The following is an 18,440-nucleotide window of genomic DNA, read 5'->3' on the forward strand; positions in this document are numbered from 1 at the left end:
AAGATCTTCCCGTTTAAGGGAGAACAAGAGGTAAGGAGCTTGAGGGCACACAATGAGATGGACATCACTGATCCCAGTTACTGTGGGCATAGAGAGCAGCTTTGCTCTTGTACCTGGGGAACAAATGCAATTTTAATTGTTAGCTATTTCCATGTTTAAATGGGATCCATGGAAGTCTCAGAAAAACTTAAAATTAGAAGTCTTTCTCATTAAGAGGAAGAAAAAAAAAGTCCTTTTTTGTGTGTTTTTACCTTTAAAAACTATAAAGTCACACTGCTGTGCTGAGAGCAGATGTGTACAGGAACTAATTAGTGAGCTCCAGGCAGGATTAAAATGAGCTTCAGAGGAGCAGTTAACCACCGGCTGGTGTGTTTCACTAGAGGCGCCACTTAGCACTCCCACTAAAACATACACACAAACTCCAGAAGAACCAAATAAACAGGATATGCTATGCGCTAACGGTGTTCTGTCTCCACCAGGGCTTTCTCCAGAATGTGCTTGGTAAGCTGAGCAGGAAGGCGAATTCCTGTCTGAGGACACAGGGCAGTGACAGCTGTTCAGACTGCCTGGGGGTGGGTGACAGGTCTGCTAACAGCCGAACAATGTTATGTGCCTCTGTGCCCCCCCCCCCCCCCCCCCCAATCACAAAAGCCAGGACCGTGCAGCTCAGTGGAAACAATGGCCACATGCTTCTCCCACCCAGGGCACTGGTGCTATGGGTCTGCTGGGCCGTCTCTGCTTCCAGATGACAGGACTATGTGACAGGCAGTCGGTCAGTGAGGCTTTCAATGTTTCTGTTGAGAATTGGAGAGGAAGTCGTTGCTATCGTTGAAAGGGCTCATTCTGGGTTAGCATTTTTGGTTTGAAGAGCACAGCTGATCAAGGCTTGGGGGCTTTGGCTATGCCATCCTGTCTGCGGGCATTTTTGTTGTAGCTCTAATGGCGAAAGGTAGACACCCTACAGGACACATACCTGCCTTCCATTGTGTGTAGGTTCTAAAAAAGTATTTCATAAGACAGTTTGCGTCTGAAATACCAGAATGTTCTTCTAGCACATCTTTACATGTATCATTCACACTAAAGATGAAGTTGCGCCTGCTGAGGAGCAGGAGATCAAGACTGAGTGAAGAGCGAGCTGAACCAGTCTCTGTCCTTGAAAACCCACAGGAGGAGCCTGAAGGTGCTCCTGAGCACAGTGCGGCTCTGACTTCCCGGGGAGGAAGATGGGTCTCCTGCTGTCTCATTCAGCATAGGAGCCCATGAGCAATGGAAGGCTCCCTACGAAATGGTGATCGGTTTAGGACAAGACAATTTCGGTTTGGGGTTTGACTGCTGAAAAAGGATAAAGGGATGCATGGACCGTGCCCCATGGGGGAGCCAGGCTACCACCTGCCTCTCCATGTGCTGGAGCCCGTGTTCACGGTGCCAGGCCTGCCTGTGGGCTGGCAGCCTGTCAGAAGCGGGCTGACCCTTTCAGAAAAGCTTGCCATCTTGTCTCAACAGCTCACTGATTGTTGCTAATATTGTGGCCCGAGTTATTCACGGTGATTGACCCTGCTACGTCTGCAGCATTGGAATTACATTCAGAGGTTTTAAAGAAACTGTAGCAACATTTCCCCCACAAAATGAAGTGCAAAATACCTTTAACAAAGAACAATGATAGCAAGAAACGTCTGACACAGTCATGCGGAACTCATCTGGGTTTACAAAGGCTGTGGCATTTCCATAACGCCCCTCGGGTTTTACAGGGTGAATGTGACCGGCTCACTTGTTTCTCTTTGAACTTAAATGTGTGTGCTTGTGAAAAAAGCGGTAACATGCAAGTTCAATGATTTCCAGTCCACCAAATATTCTCTCCTGCAGCACGAAAAACACGATGCTGGTAATGAAATACCACCAAACAAGACTGTACAAATATATGAGCAGGCACACTGCAGAGCAGAACACGGTCCAGTACAGTATGGAGAGCAGCTTGACCATAAGGACTCTGAGCTCAGACTTGCAAGGTGGGACTGTGCTCTGCCCAGTAAAGTGAAAGTTTTTTTCTCCTTGGTAGAAGGACCGCAGTCTCTCTTCCTTCTCTTCCCACCTCTTGTGGCACCAGAGCTGAAGGTCCTCCTTGGATGTGGGAAGGGTGTCGATCGGATACCTCTGGACATGGAAGTGGATCTCCTTGGGAAAGTCTCCAAGCAGGAGGTGTTTCTCAGTCTGAGGAATGTTGTAAGGATATGCCACAGTGATGTCATGGACAGCATCGAGGTTCTTACCTAGGATTTGGAAAGATGGAAACATCCTTGCTTTAGCAACAGTCAGTGGGGTGGTAATGCTGATTCCCTCTGCCAGGCAGAAGCCTGAGCATGAAGAATCAGGACAGAGTGAACCACCACGAACAAGCAAGAGCTAAAAATACCATGGTTTCTGGGTACTTAGGTCAATATTTACCAGCCATTTTTAGCCTTTTTTCCTGTCTGCTAATTACCACAAAGGCCTTTAGAAAGAAATCATCTTCATTCCCAGAAATGGTAATCTGCATTCTAGAACTACATGGGTACACACAGTGAGCTGAAGCTGAGATAGGATTAAAGGGTATAGGCTAGCCCTTCAGCCACAAGATTTGTTACATTGACACTATTAACACACTCATCTCATTAAAGACATTAGAAATGTGTTCATCTTTACCTTAAAATGACCATGATAATTACTGCAAAGGAACCTCAGAAACAAACTTGAAGAAATTGTCAGTCACACGAACATTTCTAAACAACAAGCATAACAACTTTGATCCTGACCTGAAACACCATTGTGCACAGGTATTTGATGGGGTTGTTTTTGAAGTCACACACCAGATGCTGGCAGCAAAGAGACGGTAAACATGGTCCCCGGTGTCCTTCAAAATGTTCCCAAAGTAATCAGGGGAACAAGTATGCACAGAATCAGACAGGTCCACGGGAACATGGCAGATGAGGTGGGGAAGGAGCAGCTTCTGTAGAGGGAGTGGACTGAACACCACGGGAATGGTACAGACCCTCCTGTACAGTGTATGTGGCAGAGGATCATCTTGGGGGCAGTGGAGCACCAGCAGTGTGGAGACCAAAACAATGAGGCTATTACACAGGCCAGGAAGGAGAGGCGGGGCCAAAGGAAGGGACTCCCCAACAACAGAACTGGTGTGATATGGTGCTCCATGGGGAAGGGGGAAGACACAGGAGGGAGTCGGGATTATTGTTTTGTCTCAGCACTGAATGAATAGTGGGGCCTTTGAGGTTAGAGAGCTGGTGCTTTGTAAGATCTGCAGAAGACAACAGTTAACGCTCAACTGGACCTTGTACATACAGACCCAGGGAAGCTTAGTGGTTTGCCCAAGGGCACAGCATTGTTGGTGCCATCTCTGGATGTTGTTGTTATTTCCAGTGAACAAACTCAAGTGTTTTTTATTAGCTGTATAAAATAATGGCGTTGTTATGACAGTTTCACACAGGTACATAATGCACTGTGACAGTGCCCATCCCCTAGTCTCCTCTCCCCTTCCAGTGAACAGACTGGATGAGCACTTGAGTTGCTTCTATCACACAAGGCAGGACTCACGTGTGGAGACAGCATTAGAACAGTGGTTCCTACATGGGTAGGAAGTACCGAGAAGGCACAGGAGGAAATCTGGGGGCCATCAAGAATATTCTAGACTGAGGTGTGGCAGCACAGCATTTACCTCTATCAGGATCAAATGGCATCTAAGCTGAGAACACTTTACTCGGTTGCAGTTTTACCTCTCAATAGCAACAAAGGCAAAGAAGTGAAGCCATCTCCACCACACTCCTTCAAAATGTCACTCTTCAAAATGGTTCTTCAAGTCTTCTGTTCCTGTCAGCCTCGGCTACACTCTGGTTTGCTTTAGGGCAACAAGCAGGTTTCAACGTGGTTTCTTTACTGTCTTTACAGGACCCTTCTCCTTGACTGGAAAGTCAATGGACTATCGCTCTCTCCACACAGACCGGGCTCTGTTGGCTTGTACCACTCGCCACAGCCAGTGTGCTTGCTGGCTGCTGGGCCCAAACTCTGCCCTCAACTCCCCACTTTCTCTCAGTGAAGAAAAGATGGTCACCGTGTCAGTTAGCCCGAGTCAAAGTTATGTTGACATTTCATTTCTCTTCAAGACTCCTCTGGCTCCCTCTTTCCACCTAAGCTACTGGCATCTCCACAGTACTGCTCTGAGCCTGACCAGACTGCAGCTCTGTGTAGCTCCCTGGAGTCTATTCCTCATTCTGCACTGGTTTCACATTTAACATTTGGATCTGCCTATTCTTAATGTCCTAGCCTTTCTCCTGTGTGTTTGATGTATACAAGGAAGGATGCGGATGCATATGGAGGCCAGAATCGGATGCTGGGTATCTCCCTACCGCTCTGCTTGTCTCTTGACATAGATGCTTAATGAACCTGAAGCTGGCTAGACTGGCTGGCTGGCCACCGAGTTCCCGGGATCAGTATGTCCCTGCTTCCCAGCTGTAGGGTTACAGGCACCCAGGAGCATGCCCAGCCTTCATGTAGGTACTAGGGGTCTGAATTCAGGCCCTCATACTTACATAGTAAGGGCTCTTTACTCATTAAGCTAGCTCCTCAGCTCTTATAAATGGTTCTTAATATTAATATGAAATAGTCACAGATTGTCAGAAAGGATCAGAACTGTAAGAAAAGTAGCTCTCTCGCTCCAGTGAGAAACTAAAGTACTTTCCCACACAATGTGTGCGGTGTCCCTTCATGCTTATGAGGTAGGTGCTGATGCTTGGTAATTAAGTTGTACGTTCTGACACAGTGACAGTACCTCAGACAGAGACCTCCTAGCTTCACTGCTATGCAGAGCATGGGGTGAGGTGGGGCGCTGCAGAAGTGACAGCTTGGGTCAAAACTCTGGAAGAGCCTGCTGAGCAAGTTACAAAGTCTCTCTGAGGCTTTCTTGGTCTTGGGCCTACAAAGTACATCACTGAACGGTTCTGAGAGTTACTGAAGACATCCAGGAAAACACTCAGGATCATGGCTCAGTAAGTGTTAGTGAATGCCAGCTATCACTATCACAGGCCACCAGGTAAAGCCATAGCCTCTCTCTCTGAGAACAGTTCCCACCATCGTGGTGTCTGTGGGAGAACTGCATTCACATCCCCTCTCTGCCACGATCCACAGTACTGTTTGCCTAGACCCCGAGGCTGCCAATCAGGGCCTTCCATACTCAAGACAAATGCTCCAAGTACTGTTTTAAAAGGCTTTCTCCTGAATCCCTTCGGTTTCAAATACGTAATTTCTCTTGAAGAAATCCCTGATCTCAATCTCTTTCAATGTCCAGCTCTAATGAAGGGCCTTTATTAAATGTCAAGGCCCGGATGGCCCTCCCTGCTGTGAGACCGACCAGGCTGCCACTGTATGCTCAAACAAGAGTCACATGTGTGCCTCTTTAGTACCTAGTGTTCAAGAGCGTCTAGAAATTTGCATGTGATCAGTATGTGTGTGATTTATCTTCTCAACTAAAAGTATGGGAGCTAATTATGCCTTCTTTGTTGGAAAGTTGTAATAATTCAGTGGGTGACTGCAGAGTGAGTTCTTGGACCCAGGAAGTTCATAAACGTTAGCCATCTACTACAACACTTCTATTTCCTTTACTGACATTGAGTTGGCCTCATGATATTTTGTTTTTCTAACTTGAATTCCACGAATTGTTGGTCCTGAAAGGGCAATAGTCTAAACTTGTATGAGATTTAGAACTTTGGAAAGCTATTATTATAATTAAGCATCATTAAAGTACTACCCATTTACATGACAAGAAAGTGTGAACAGCATTATAGTGTTTAGACTAAAAAGATAAATTGAAGGGAAGGGGAGCTGGCAAGAAGACACTCTTCTTTGACATTCACATCCCCAGCATCACAGGTAGCTTAAGGGCTTCCTTAGGCATTGACTTGGACATGGGTAAACACATTGGCAAGAGAAAGGCCTTTGGAAGGAGAGTCAACAGTCCTGATACGTTTTAACCTTTATATTAAGTAAAGGTCTCTAGACAACACAAAAGTCACAAGTCACTGTTTTGCAGAGTGGGAGAGCCCAATTCCCTGCAGGCAGAAGAGCTTACTTTTGTACCACATTTCATTTAGACTCCCTTGGTCTGTGCCCTTGAGCCCAAGGGAGCCAGTACCACCAAGGAAGCCAGAACCAGGAAAAATATTTCTGCTATCACTAAGGTTTTATATCATCCTAACACCCAGCTGCCATCAATAGAAAGCATTTTTAAAAGATCTCATTGCTTTTCCGATGAGTTAAATTACAGACATGGATGCCATCTACTTATCTTTCTGCCTGCACTGGGCTCAGAAAGTAGATCTGTTTTGGATACTGTACCTAATGGAATTATTGTACAAAGCTAGCACTCAGTTAGAACAGTCATGCTCACTGGGACCTCAACTGTTTCTTTTAGTGGGAGGAACAAAGCAGTCGCTTATTCTTCCAAATCTTCCTTCCAAGACTCTGACAGACACTAGGGGATTCTAAATATTCTAGACATGTTTAAATAACCAACAGAAGTTGAAAACTAGGATTGATTTTTCCAAATGTAATATCCACAAGGGTATGTCTCTAATCATCTCAAGTTGGAGTCATGGTCTTTAAAAGAGTTCTATCTAGTGTCAAATGCTCGCCAGGAATAGGAAACTGGCAAATCTTTACACATCCGTATGCTTAAAAGAAAGGCCTGCAAGAAGCTTTCGTGAACTCTAAAGTCGTATCAGAGGGAAGGGATGCTGCTGTGCTCATGCCTAGTAAAGCACATAATCCAATTGTACAGCTTGATGACAGAATAATGCACATTTCCAACAGCGAGCCTAAAGAGAACTAGCAAAGACTGCAAATTTCCCTTTCTTTCCCCATTTCATAACCAAGTATGTATAAAATACACAAAATATAACTTCACATTTCATTTCGATATCTTGATTAAATAAAATCTAGCCAGATCTGAATCCATAAATTTAACTACAAATAACAGCAACTATTAAAGGAACTTTTCACCCATGATGTGTTTCATGTTAAAATAAAAAGCTGAAGGCCACTGATTTTTTTTTTTTTTTTTGGTTTTGTTTTCATATTTAAAAAAACCAAACAGAAAAATCATCATCCCCCGGAGACAGAAGTTGGGTTTCATAACTAAGCAACCACTGCCTTGAACCAGCACTGACACATAACTGTGCTAATAAACCATGGCATGCTGGCACTAGTCAACCCACGATGAAGAGCATCTTGAATGGACAGAGTCAGAGTATACAGATAAAAAATAGCAATAAATAAGAGCATGCATGAGCCACTTAAAACTAACTGGCATGAAGACTCCAACAGCACCATGTTCATAACTAGAGAAAATTCTATAGTATCCTACTTGGAACATTATTCACGGTTTTTTTCAGCCTAAGTTGAAAATGTATGGGACAAAAAAACAACCAACCCTATACCATACTGAAGCACTATTTTATACTTCCCATCCAGGTCATTTCAGATTTTCTAAAATATTTTATGGATGAATGTTTTGAAGAACAAAAGTCCCTTGTTTCATTCACATGGCATTAAGTAGATGTTTTTGCAATCAATGGTAATGATTTTCTAGAGAATGTTGAGACATTAGATCAAAGAATGTAAATGAATACGTTAAGAGATTTTTGCTACGCACACACAAGCAATTGACTCCCCAAAATGTTTGAATACACACAAGAAACTTACCTTTTTGTGTGGTTATACTAATGCTTGTACTGTAGTTTTAGAAAGTTTCTGAAACACAATTTAGATTTGATTTTTATATGTCTTTGATTATACATTACACATTTATGGGATTTATGTACTTCTAATACTTCTGCATGTTTTCAAAATTCAGTTATGTGTCATTTCTTAAGCATGTACAAGCTTTTTGAAGCAAAGACATTACATTTTATGATACCTGTTAGTATTTTGACACCTGACCACCAAAGAGTTTTTTCTTTTTAATTTAATTTATTTGTATGTGGGAAGGTGGGGTGGCTATGAATGGAGACCAGGAGAGGGCGCCAGCTGTCCTCTTGCATTACTCTCTACCTGCTCCTCTAAGGCAGGGTCTCTCTCTGAACCTGGGCTCATGCCTCAGTAGAAGCTGGCAGACTCCAGAAATCTCTCTTCAGAGTTAGGGCTACAGATAGCTTGCTTGGCAGATGCTGAGACCTAAACTGTGGTGTCCATGATTTAGGTAGAGTACCTGGGTGGTTTATTCCTCTGTGAACGCAGCTTCATTTCCAAGTTCATTTCCTGTAGGTCCTTTATTTCTTCCTTTTATTCCATTTACAAAGCTCCTTATCATAAATCAGTATTTCTCTAAACACTGTGTTGCAAATGTCTTTACAAATATTTATTATCTTTATTGATAGCATCTTCTCCAATATAACTGTATTTTATCAAGAAATTTTCTCATGTTAGAGGTTTTCAATACTTTTGTCTTTCTTATGTCTACAACATATGGACCTTTACATTTCTTTGCAAGGTGAAAACAAGTTTTCTCACTTCTGTATTAAGCAGCTTCCCTCCTCTATTACATTGCGACATTAACTTGGCCACGGCTCAAACCCCTTGCTAGCTGGTGTCCTTTTTCTCCATTGTTCCACAAGCCCCATGCCTATTCCTGCTACAAGACCAGATCGCTTTCCTCTACTGGCTCACAGCTGGTAAAGTAGGCCGTGCTTTTGTGACTCCTTTGGGAGACTTCAAAAGTCGCTGTTAGGCATCTTAAACATTTTAAATGTCACATGCAGCAGATCTCAAAGATGCTAAAGGACCATAATTTATTATTTACATCCTGAGTACAAAAAGTTACTTCCTAGTTACCGGATAGAGACTCAAGCCAGAAATCATGTACAGAATGCTAGATGAAGCCTTTTTCTAGAATTAGTTAGTACTCAATATGACCAATAAAATCATGACAAAAAGTTTAAAATATATTAATGGTATAAATTTTGAGATATTTATACCTTTAGAAGAGTTTCAAAGAATCAAAATAAAACCAAAAGATTATGTTATGAGATTAGTGGCAATAGAATAGTCCCTTAATTTTCATTTTTCTTCTTTTCCATATCAGGTGTCTCTTCTGATATGAGACAGAGATTTTGGATTTTTCTTTTAACAAGCATGCTTGGGTTTAGAGGAGAGAGCTATGTTCAACTCCAAAGCCAGTTTTAATTTTTAATTGACCTGGGACTACAAAAAGACCATTTGCATTATGTGTCTGTAGAGAAGAACAGAAACAAACATTCGGGAAGATTTATAAAATTTTATCCTGTTGGAAATGTGATATCCCACCAGGCCAATTTACTCTTTTTCTTGGGACATTTTCTCTGGGTGATTTGACCTTTTTCTTTGGATGTCTCATTTGTCTAATGGTCTTCAGCTTCCTTAGCCTTCATTCTCCTGGAAAGACAAAAACAAAACCCTGCCTCAACCCTAACTTTAGGGAGTTTCCATTTTGGCAAATTATATCTGATCAAATGAAAAGTATTTGTTAGTCTTATAGATTAGTTTAGATTCAAAGGTCAGGCTGGCTTCTAATCAAGAAGTCTCTATTGTTCAAATCTAATCTTTATTAATTTTCATGGTATCCATAGCTTTTCTTCTCTTGTGGAACAAAAGCAAACCTCTTCCCCAACATAACACATATCCTGGTTTCCACTCTGAGGTCAGCACATCTTTAAAGTACACAGGCTGATTTAATTACATAGTTTTTTCTACTGTCCAATGTCTCTCCACAGCTGTCATTTCTTTCTCATTAGCATTCAGAAAATTTAAAGTTAATAAAGCATTGTGTAACCTATCTCTGGGGGTCTTTATTACCCCTTTCTGTTTATTAAGTATATCTTTTAGAGTTCAATTAGATCTTTGTATAACTTTTTGCCCTGTAGAATTGTGTGGTATACCTGTAATATGCTCTATGCTGTAATATACAAAAAGTTTTATTTTACTAGAGATATATATATTGGAGCATTGTTAGTCTTAATTTATACAGGTATCCCCATGATGACCATTTTGTTTGTGATCTAACAAACTTTGCCTGAAGATCAGAGTGCAGAGCTAAGCCACTAGTTAACCATACAGGGCAGGCAGTGGCGACACACAACTCTAATCCCAGCACTTGGGATCACATGCCTTTGCCCTCAATACTTTCTGCATATTAAATGTCCGTAATTGTATTAAGAGATTCTGGAAAATCTAATAATACCATGAGAATGGCATAGAATTCTGACTTTTGAACAGAATCATAAGGGCTTTGAGCCACTTTGTTCAAATTTCATGATTTATAACCTGCCTTTCCTGATTTGTTTGCATCAGTATAGAATGTAGGGGGCTCCAGAAATTGGTGATCCCTGTACAATGTGAGGAAGGAGCCAGTTAGTTCTCTTTGTAAACTGAAATCTCTTGCTTTTGGGATATTTGTTGCTAATCTTTCCCAAAATATTACTGCAAGCTCTTTGCCAATGTTCATTTTCTGTGCATAAAGAGGAAATTTTGGCATTAATAAGATATACTACAATTTCTGCTGGGTCTTCCTGATAATTGATGAAGTCTCAATTTTCCCTTTAGAATCAACTCAGAAATCTTTTCTATATAGGTCTTTAAGTTTTCACTCTGTTTGTGTGGTTAAAAATATCTGTTCTAAGATATTATCTTCTCTCTGCATTAAAATTCCTGCAGGGGAATGCACAGAAGGTAAAATAACCAGAATGCAATCAAGCTCCGGATCCAAATGATCCACATGTGCATCCTCTAATTTTTTTCCTACCAAAGCCAATTCTTTCTCAGCTTCAGCTGATAATTTTCTTTTTTATATGCATACATAATGCATTTTATTATGTTTCAAATTTTATTTACCATGGATTAGACTATCTTGTTCTCACACTCCCACTGATGCCCTTCTTAGTCTCAGATGGCCCTCATTCTTTTTTTTTTTTTTTTTTAAGAAATTTATTTATTTTACATACCAACCACAGACCACCTTCTCATCCCTCCTCCCACTCCCCCTAGCCTTCCTTCCCTGACCCATCCACCCCCATCACCTCCTCTGAAAAGGCAAGGCCTCCCATGGGGAGTCTGCAAAGCCTGATACATTCCTCTGAGGCAGGACCAAGCCCCCCCCCCCCCCCATATCAAAGCTGAGCAAGGCATCCCACATAGGTAATGCACTTCAAAAAGCCCAGCTGATTATTTTCTTGGACTACTTAAGTCCTTGTCACCTTGCAAGGTTTGAAACAAATTACTCAGTTCGTGAGTTGTTAATCCAATGTGGGTCATAGTCAGTTAATGTCTCCCAGCAATTTTTGAAAGTCATTAAGAGTCTGGAATTGATCTCTCCTGATTTGGATCTTTTGGGGCTGAATTCTTTGTAAACCTATTTTATATCCTAAGTAATTAACAGAATCTCCTCTTTGTGTGTGTGTGTGTGTGTGTGTGTGTGTGTGTGTGTGTGTGTGTGTGTTTTAGGAGCAATTTGTAACCCCCACAACAAGGCAAAATTTTCTTTACTTATTCAAAAATTTTCTCTAAAGTATCTACATTTGAATCAGCTAGTAAGATATCATCCATATAATGGTACATTATAGATTGAGGAAACTGTACACAAATCATTTCTAATGGCTATTGTACAACATACTGGCACAGGGTGGCGCTGTTTAACATCCCTTTTGGGAGAACCTTCCATTGATATCTCTTAACAGGCTTAGAATTATTATATGTAGGCATTGTGAAAGCATATTTTTCTCTATCCTTTTCTTGGAAAGGTGAAGAAGCAGTCTTTTAAATCAATATGTATAATATACCATCCTTTTGATAATAGAGAAGGCAGGGGAATTCTTGGCTGTCAAGAGCCATTAGCTGAATCACCTTATCAATAGGTCTTAGATCTGTTACCATTCTCCATTTTCCAGATTCCTTTCTAATAACACAGGAGAATTCCAAGAACTAGTCAATTCTTCAAGATGTTGAGCATTTAGCTGCTCCTGTGCCAGCTGTTCTAGTGCCTATAATTTTCATGATGTCAAAGGCCACTGTTCTACCAGACAGATTTGTCAGTTGACCAATTTACAGGTAGGGCTGTTGGTACCTTTGACAGATCATCAGCTGTTGTGCCCTGTTTTTGTACAACCTGAATGGTTAGGAACTGTTCTTCATAATATCTTTTAATGTGTTTCCCAGAAACATATGTTAGTTTATGGTTTGTTTCTGAGACTGGAGAGGAGAAATATTAATCTGGATATTCCATGGCTGTAACAAATCACGTCCCCATAAATTCATTGTTGTATTAGCCATATATGGTATTGATTTTTCCTCTCTGTCCTTCTGGCTCTATACATTTGACACATCTCACTCTTTGTATTACCTGAGATAAAGTTCCAGTCCCTAAAAGCTGAACATTTACCTCCTGAAGAGGCCAGTTTGGATGCCAAGACTCTGGTGCAATTATTGTTATATCTGCCCCTGGGTCTACAAGACCTTCAATTACAATGTCATTTATTTGTATTTTAAGCTTTGGTCTTTATCATTTATAGAAGTTTGTGAAAATATTTGCCTTTTGGTTTCTCCTGAAATTTTTGTTTTATTGTTTAAAGCTGTTATATCCTCCAAAGCATTTTTTTTCTTCAATAGGCATTAAGTCCTTTAATTGCTCTGGGAAGGAGTTTCCCTCCCCTGCTGTGACAATGACTGAACCAAATTTGACATGGCCTGCCAGAGCCTCCCCCGAAAAAAGTGTTTCCCAGTGGCAAAGGGTTGATCTGCACTGGTTGGTCCAATGTCGGCCTTTGCCACACCTTCTGCATACTCCAGAAAGCAGGGACTTTCTGTTTGGATTATTCCTAGAAAAAGAAACATTGTTTCTAGGAAGGCTCTGTCTATAATCCCTTTTTAGGTGACCTTGATTGCTACAATTAAAACACCTGACATTTTTATTTTTCTTCAAGCTTCTGGAAATCACCTCTCCTATCCAAGCATCATCAAGGTTATGAGATTCAATATTGACTGTATCTTGGATCCATTCCTTTATGGGTGCTAATTTGCCTTTAAAGGCCTAATTATAATTATCTGTTTGCATTGTGAAGTAGCATTTTCAAAAACCAAAGATTCAATTATTATTTGTCTAGCTTCTGAATTTGGTACCATTCTATTTAAAGCTGAAGTCAATCTTTGTGGAAAAAAAAAAAATCAGTGAAGGTTTCTTTTAGGCCCTGTATAACTTTAGTAAATGACTCAGTTCTCTTTCTGACTACTTCTATTCTGTCCCAAGCATTTACTAAGGCTGCATGGCATAGAGCCAGCATGTGGTCATCATATAGAGACTTTCTTTGTACATCAGCATAATCACCCTCTCCAAGAAGTTCATCTTGGGAAATTTCAATACTTCTATCCCTACTTCATTGTTCAACAGTCCTAGCCTCATCTTTCCACCAGGTCTTCCACTGTAATTGAAGATCAGGTTCCAATAATGCTGTAGCCAAGTCTCTCCAGTCTTGTGGGAAAATTCTGTTACTAGTTGAACTAGTTTAACATCTGCTTCACAAAAGGTGAATGCATATAATGAGATTATCGCTTCCTTAAATCTCCTCAAATCTAGCTCTTATATAACATTGGGGATATCTGTCATTTGGCAGTTGTTCCTGTAAGGCAACTGGATAAATTAAGGTTGGTTGAGCTATTCATCTCTAATTTTATAATGTAATGGTGAGGTTGGTTCTCCTTTAAACTCCTCTATCTTTGTCTGAATATTTCTAATATCTGTTTTAGTACGTTTTTCTAAGGCTTGTAACTTACAGTCAAAATGGCAATATTTTCTCTAGTAACTTTTTCTAAGACCTGTCTCTTGGCACTCATATCAACCAACTGTTTTAGGGATAAAACAAGAATTATCAAACCAATAATGATTATAATTAACATGTAAACCACAGCTAAGTTATTTTCCCCTCATTTAATTATTCCATTTTTAAACCATCAATTGTGGAATCACACAGAGACCTAACTCCCTCCATTGTAATAGTGTTTCCCATTTTTTAATGTGAGAAAAAGAAATTTTTTTATTTTAACTAATTTCCTCCCTTTAAGAATTCACAACTGTCTGATCAGATCTGATGATGATGACAGTGAGGTGTGGGGCTGGCTGCCATTGCATAGCACAGCTGAGCTGAGATCACAGGTTATGCACAGCCTGGCTGAGGACCGTTGCTGATGATTGAGTGTCAGCAGCCTGAGGAGGGGGTCCAGGGGAAGTCCATAACCCATGGGGGAAAAGGAGCCAGGAAGCCAGCTGTCTGCACAGGGCAATGTGCAAAAGCAGCACATGTGGCCCATGGAAAGTGAAAGCACAGAGCTGCCTGAAGGCAGAGCTCACTGGTGGTGAGGGGCTGACTCTGCTGGAGATTGATATGGAGAAGCTGCAACAGGGAAATCCCAGACTTGCTCAGAGTGCTTGGAGAAGAAAAGAGAAAACCAGCCAGGGGTATAGTGACTCTGCTGGATGCAGTTTCTGCATGCAGCTCTGGTGGGTGCTAGTGGCTGCAACACCACAGGCAAGAGCTGTTTCATGAATTCGTGCCCCAAAAGTTGGACATAAGATGATGCATAAATCTAATTAGTCTTATCAATAAAAATCAGGAGTCAGATATTGGGGTAAAATCTGAAAGATCAGAGAAGCAGGGGAGCAGCCACCAGTGACTTCCTAACTTTTCCATTTCTCTGACCAAAAGGGCCGAGATCCCAACTCAGCCCTGCCTTACCACTTCTGTCCCTCTGACTCCAAGCAAGCTTTATTTGTCAGAACACATAGTATCACACAACAAGACATACCTCCCAAAACAAAACAAAACAAAATCTATCTGGAAACTCTATATTTGCATTATAATTTTGGGATAACTGCCATTTAAGTCTGTTTATTCAAGAAAAGGGGTATATAATGTCTTTCTTGTCTTATGTTTAGTTTTCAAGGCTTTATGGTAGATTTTTTTATTGCTTTCATTATTAACATTTGCTTAATAAAATGGATAGTTGAGTTTAAAATGTGGGGTTTAGTGCTTCAACATTTTAAATACTCATTTCAACCTGTTATTATAGGGCTCTAGTTAGATACGGTTGTATTTAAGTAGTTAATTTCTATTTTACTATTCTTAGGTTTAATTATAAATGGTTTGTCAGAACCCCTAGAGCTGGAGTGATAGGTCTGATGTGGGTGCTAGGAACTGACCTTGGGTCCTCTGCAGGTGAATGTTCTTAACCACTGAGCAATCTCTCCTGTCCTGACTTAACAACAGCAAGGAAAGATCAACCAATGATCTCTTCAGAATTTATGCATGATAGGGTCAAAAAGTTTACCAAATGCCCGCAGAATTAAATTAAGTCTTACTAGTCAAATATTTAAAAAATAGAAAGACAAAGAGAAATTGAAAACTAAATTGTAAGCTTCAAAATTTCTTCCCTAAGTGAACTCCACCAGATAGAAATTAAATGAAGGAACTTAGTACTAACAAATTTGAATTAACATACTTATATGGGCCCATATATTCTCCCATATGTGGCTTACATAAAATTACATGTAGAAAGACGCTTTAAATACTTTTGAGAATTTATAATATAACATCCTAATATCAAAATTCCACAATAGCAACTACTAAAATAATATATTCTCCTTTAGAATATATTATTTTGATAATCTTTGGGTAAAGGAAGAAATTGAAAGGAAAATTATGAATGAAAATGGAATGAAAAGGAGAATCTAAGAACTACTGTGAAGACTCGAAGGAAAACTGTATGACTTTATAAGCCTGAATACTGAAAAGAAAAAAAGAAGAAAATACTTACCTTGGAAACTAGAAGAAAAATACAAAAGGAAAGAGGCAAAGAACATTATTAAAAGTAAAGAGCTGTAATTAGTAAGCTAAAAATAACAGAATAAACAAATGACAAGATGAGGACAATACATCCCGTGGGTCTGAGTAATGAAGACCCTGAGTGACACGAAGCCAGTGAAGGAAGCCAAGCGTGAGAACAGGAAAGTACCCATGTAGCAGAACGGCAGAGGATTTGCAAGCCTCACACACACAAACCACAGTAGATGATGATGTGTATATATACTGCATGTGACATTAGAAATCTGACGAACATCTGTGCTCCATTAAGAAGTCATGTCCTACCACTAAATTAGCATAGTGCATAGGTGCTAACGATGTGGCAGGGTGGCCTAGCAGCTGCACCAGTGTCCAGTGGCTGGACTCACTCCTGGGATTTTCACATACACATTGCAAAGCCAAAGTGGGCAGCAATAAACAACAACATAAAGTTCTTTGAAAAGAAAAGGACAAGCTGATTGGACAGAAGGGTATACTATGTGACACACCTCGGCTCCCAATGACACCAGGACAAATAAAGAGATGTTGGGGAGGTGGGAAAGATGGAGGAGCAAAGAAGTTTTTGTTTGCTTGTTTGTTTTGATATATATTTTTAAATTTTTCTTTTGGGGGCACTGCAGGAGTGAGGGGAGGACAGGGAGAAGAGTAGAATTGGGGTTCATTATGTGAAATTCCCAAAGAATCAATAAAGAAATTATGTTAAATAAAAAAAGGAAGGGACTAGTGACTTGTTTTCATGCAGGACTGTCAGGTACAACTTGTACATCTGTATTGCATCACTGACAACAGAGACTCTTTTAGTCTATTCTTTCAAAAACATCTATGTGCTGTCTTTGTTTTTGTTACCATTCTTGCTAAATGGAAAGAGAAGACAGTTACAATTCATGTGAACAGGAAGAGAAAGAAAGGCTGCTTGTTTCACAGCTGGGCTCCACACAGTTATGTAGATGTTAAAGACCCTGGACTTGACTCATTGGCAGATTCCCGAAGTGTTAGCCCATGCAGCACATACCGAGTTCTCTGACCTTTGAAATAAATAAGATCGTTATTATTGAGGCATATGATTATAGTCTCCATGCTCTGATGTTAGTGTTGAAGGGGACTAATGGTACATAATTGGACATGCCTTATGTCTGGTATTGGCATTATTCACTCAACAATCTATAGAGCACTTAATGCATCAGATTCTGCTATAGATCTGTAGGGTGCACTGGAGAACCAAAGAAAGATCCCTGCCTTTAAGTGTTTTCCAGGGCACAGTCACATTTACATAGCTGAACACAAAGACATGAACCCTCCTTTAAAGCTGTAGAACAAAGCCATAGAGGAATGGCATCACTTGCCAGCAGTCAGGTCCCTATGACTCGGAGTCTTTCTGCCTCTTAATTCTACTTTCTCAGAGCTGTGTATTAAGAACAGAAGCTACAGTCAAGATTGCCATAGTTCCGAAGCTTCTGCAAATGAAGTAAACTTCCTCTGGCCCCAGGTTCCTCTTCTGCTGAGTGGGACTAAGGAGTCTGTCGGCCAGCACGTTAAGGCAGTTCCTACACATGGAAAGTTAATTCTGTCTACATGAAAGGCCATTTTTATTTCAAGTTTTAGACTCAGACTGCATTATCATCATCTTTCAAAGTACACTGTGCACATGCTCTAACAGTTTTGATAAAGCTGTATTGGAAGTATTAAAACATGAGGGCTTATGTTCACTTCTCAGCAATGCCTAACCCATCAGTCTATCACCATAAGATAGGTCCTATCTTCCACTGTGTGGTAGTCATCTGAACTAGAGCAGAAGTCCAAACTACCAAATACATGGTAGCAATAAGATGCTTTTAATACAAAAAAAAAGGAGCTCCAAGCAAAGTCTGATGCTACTCTTTTAGTATCCTTAGTTCTAAGGCTACTCTGCTAGCACTCCTATTCCTAATGTTACTCTCTTAGTAACCTTATTTCTAAGGTTATTACTCTCTCAGCATCCTTACTTGTAAGGTTACTCTCTTAGTATCATTTTTTCTAAGGTTACTCTCCAAGCATCCTTATTTCTAAGGTTACTCTCTTAGCATCCTTATTTCTAATGTTACTCTTTCACCATCCTTACTTGTAAGGTTACTCTCTTAGCATCCTTATTTCTAACATTACTCTGCTGGCATCCTTACTGTGTGATGAATTTTCATATAATGAAAGCCAGCTCTCTTAATTCATTCTCTTCTCCTTTGAAAGGAAAAGTGAGTTTTGCTGGGAACAGGGTATTGTCTCTGTAAGAAAGCAAGTCACAGTATCTACTGTAGGTGAGTTTGGTCCTTTCCCTCAACTCTGGTTCTGCACGAGCCACTCTGGTCTCAAGGCAGCCGCCAAACTGCCTTTGGTTTGTGTTCTCTCTCTCGGCTAGTTCCTCAGTGCCTAGAAATTGGGTTGCTTTGTCCTCACTCACTCAGAAACCAGACTCCTGTTCAGTATGTGAAGCCTCAGCCTGACGGAAGACTGGTGAGTTTAATTAGAAAAGTAGATTTCTTTCTTGGG

The 18,440-nt window shown here is 40.6% G+C and overlaps 1 protein-coding gene across 1 annotated transcript in view; it reads right to left on the reverse strand.

The window, feature by feature from the left end:
* Window positions 1-626: 626 nt before the first annotated feature.
* Lclat1 (lysocardiolipin acyltransferase 1) overlaps window positions 627-18,440 on the reverse strand; it is a 131,294-nt gene continuing 113,480 nt past the window's right edge. Inside the window, exon 6 of the mRNA XM_036170705.1 lies at window positions 627-2,267. Within this exon, the coding sequence (XP_036026598.1) occupies window positions 1,765-2,267 (503 nt within the window). The 3' untranslated portion in view covers window positions 627-1,764. The remainder of the gene's footprint in view (window positions 2,268-18,440) is intronic.

Source organism: Onychomys torridus, chromosome 21 (assembly GCF_903995425.1).
Source record: "Onychomys torridus chromosome 21, mOncTor1.1, whole genome shotgun sequence".
Taxonomy (NCBI): Eukaryota; Metazoa; Chordata; class Mammalia; order Rodentia; family Cricetidae; genus Onychomys; species Onychomys torridus.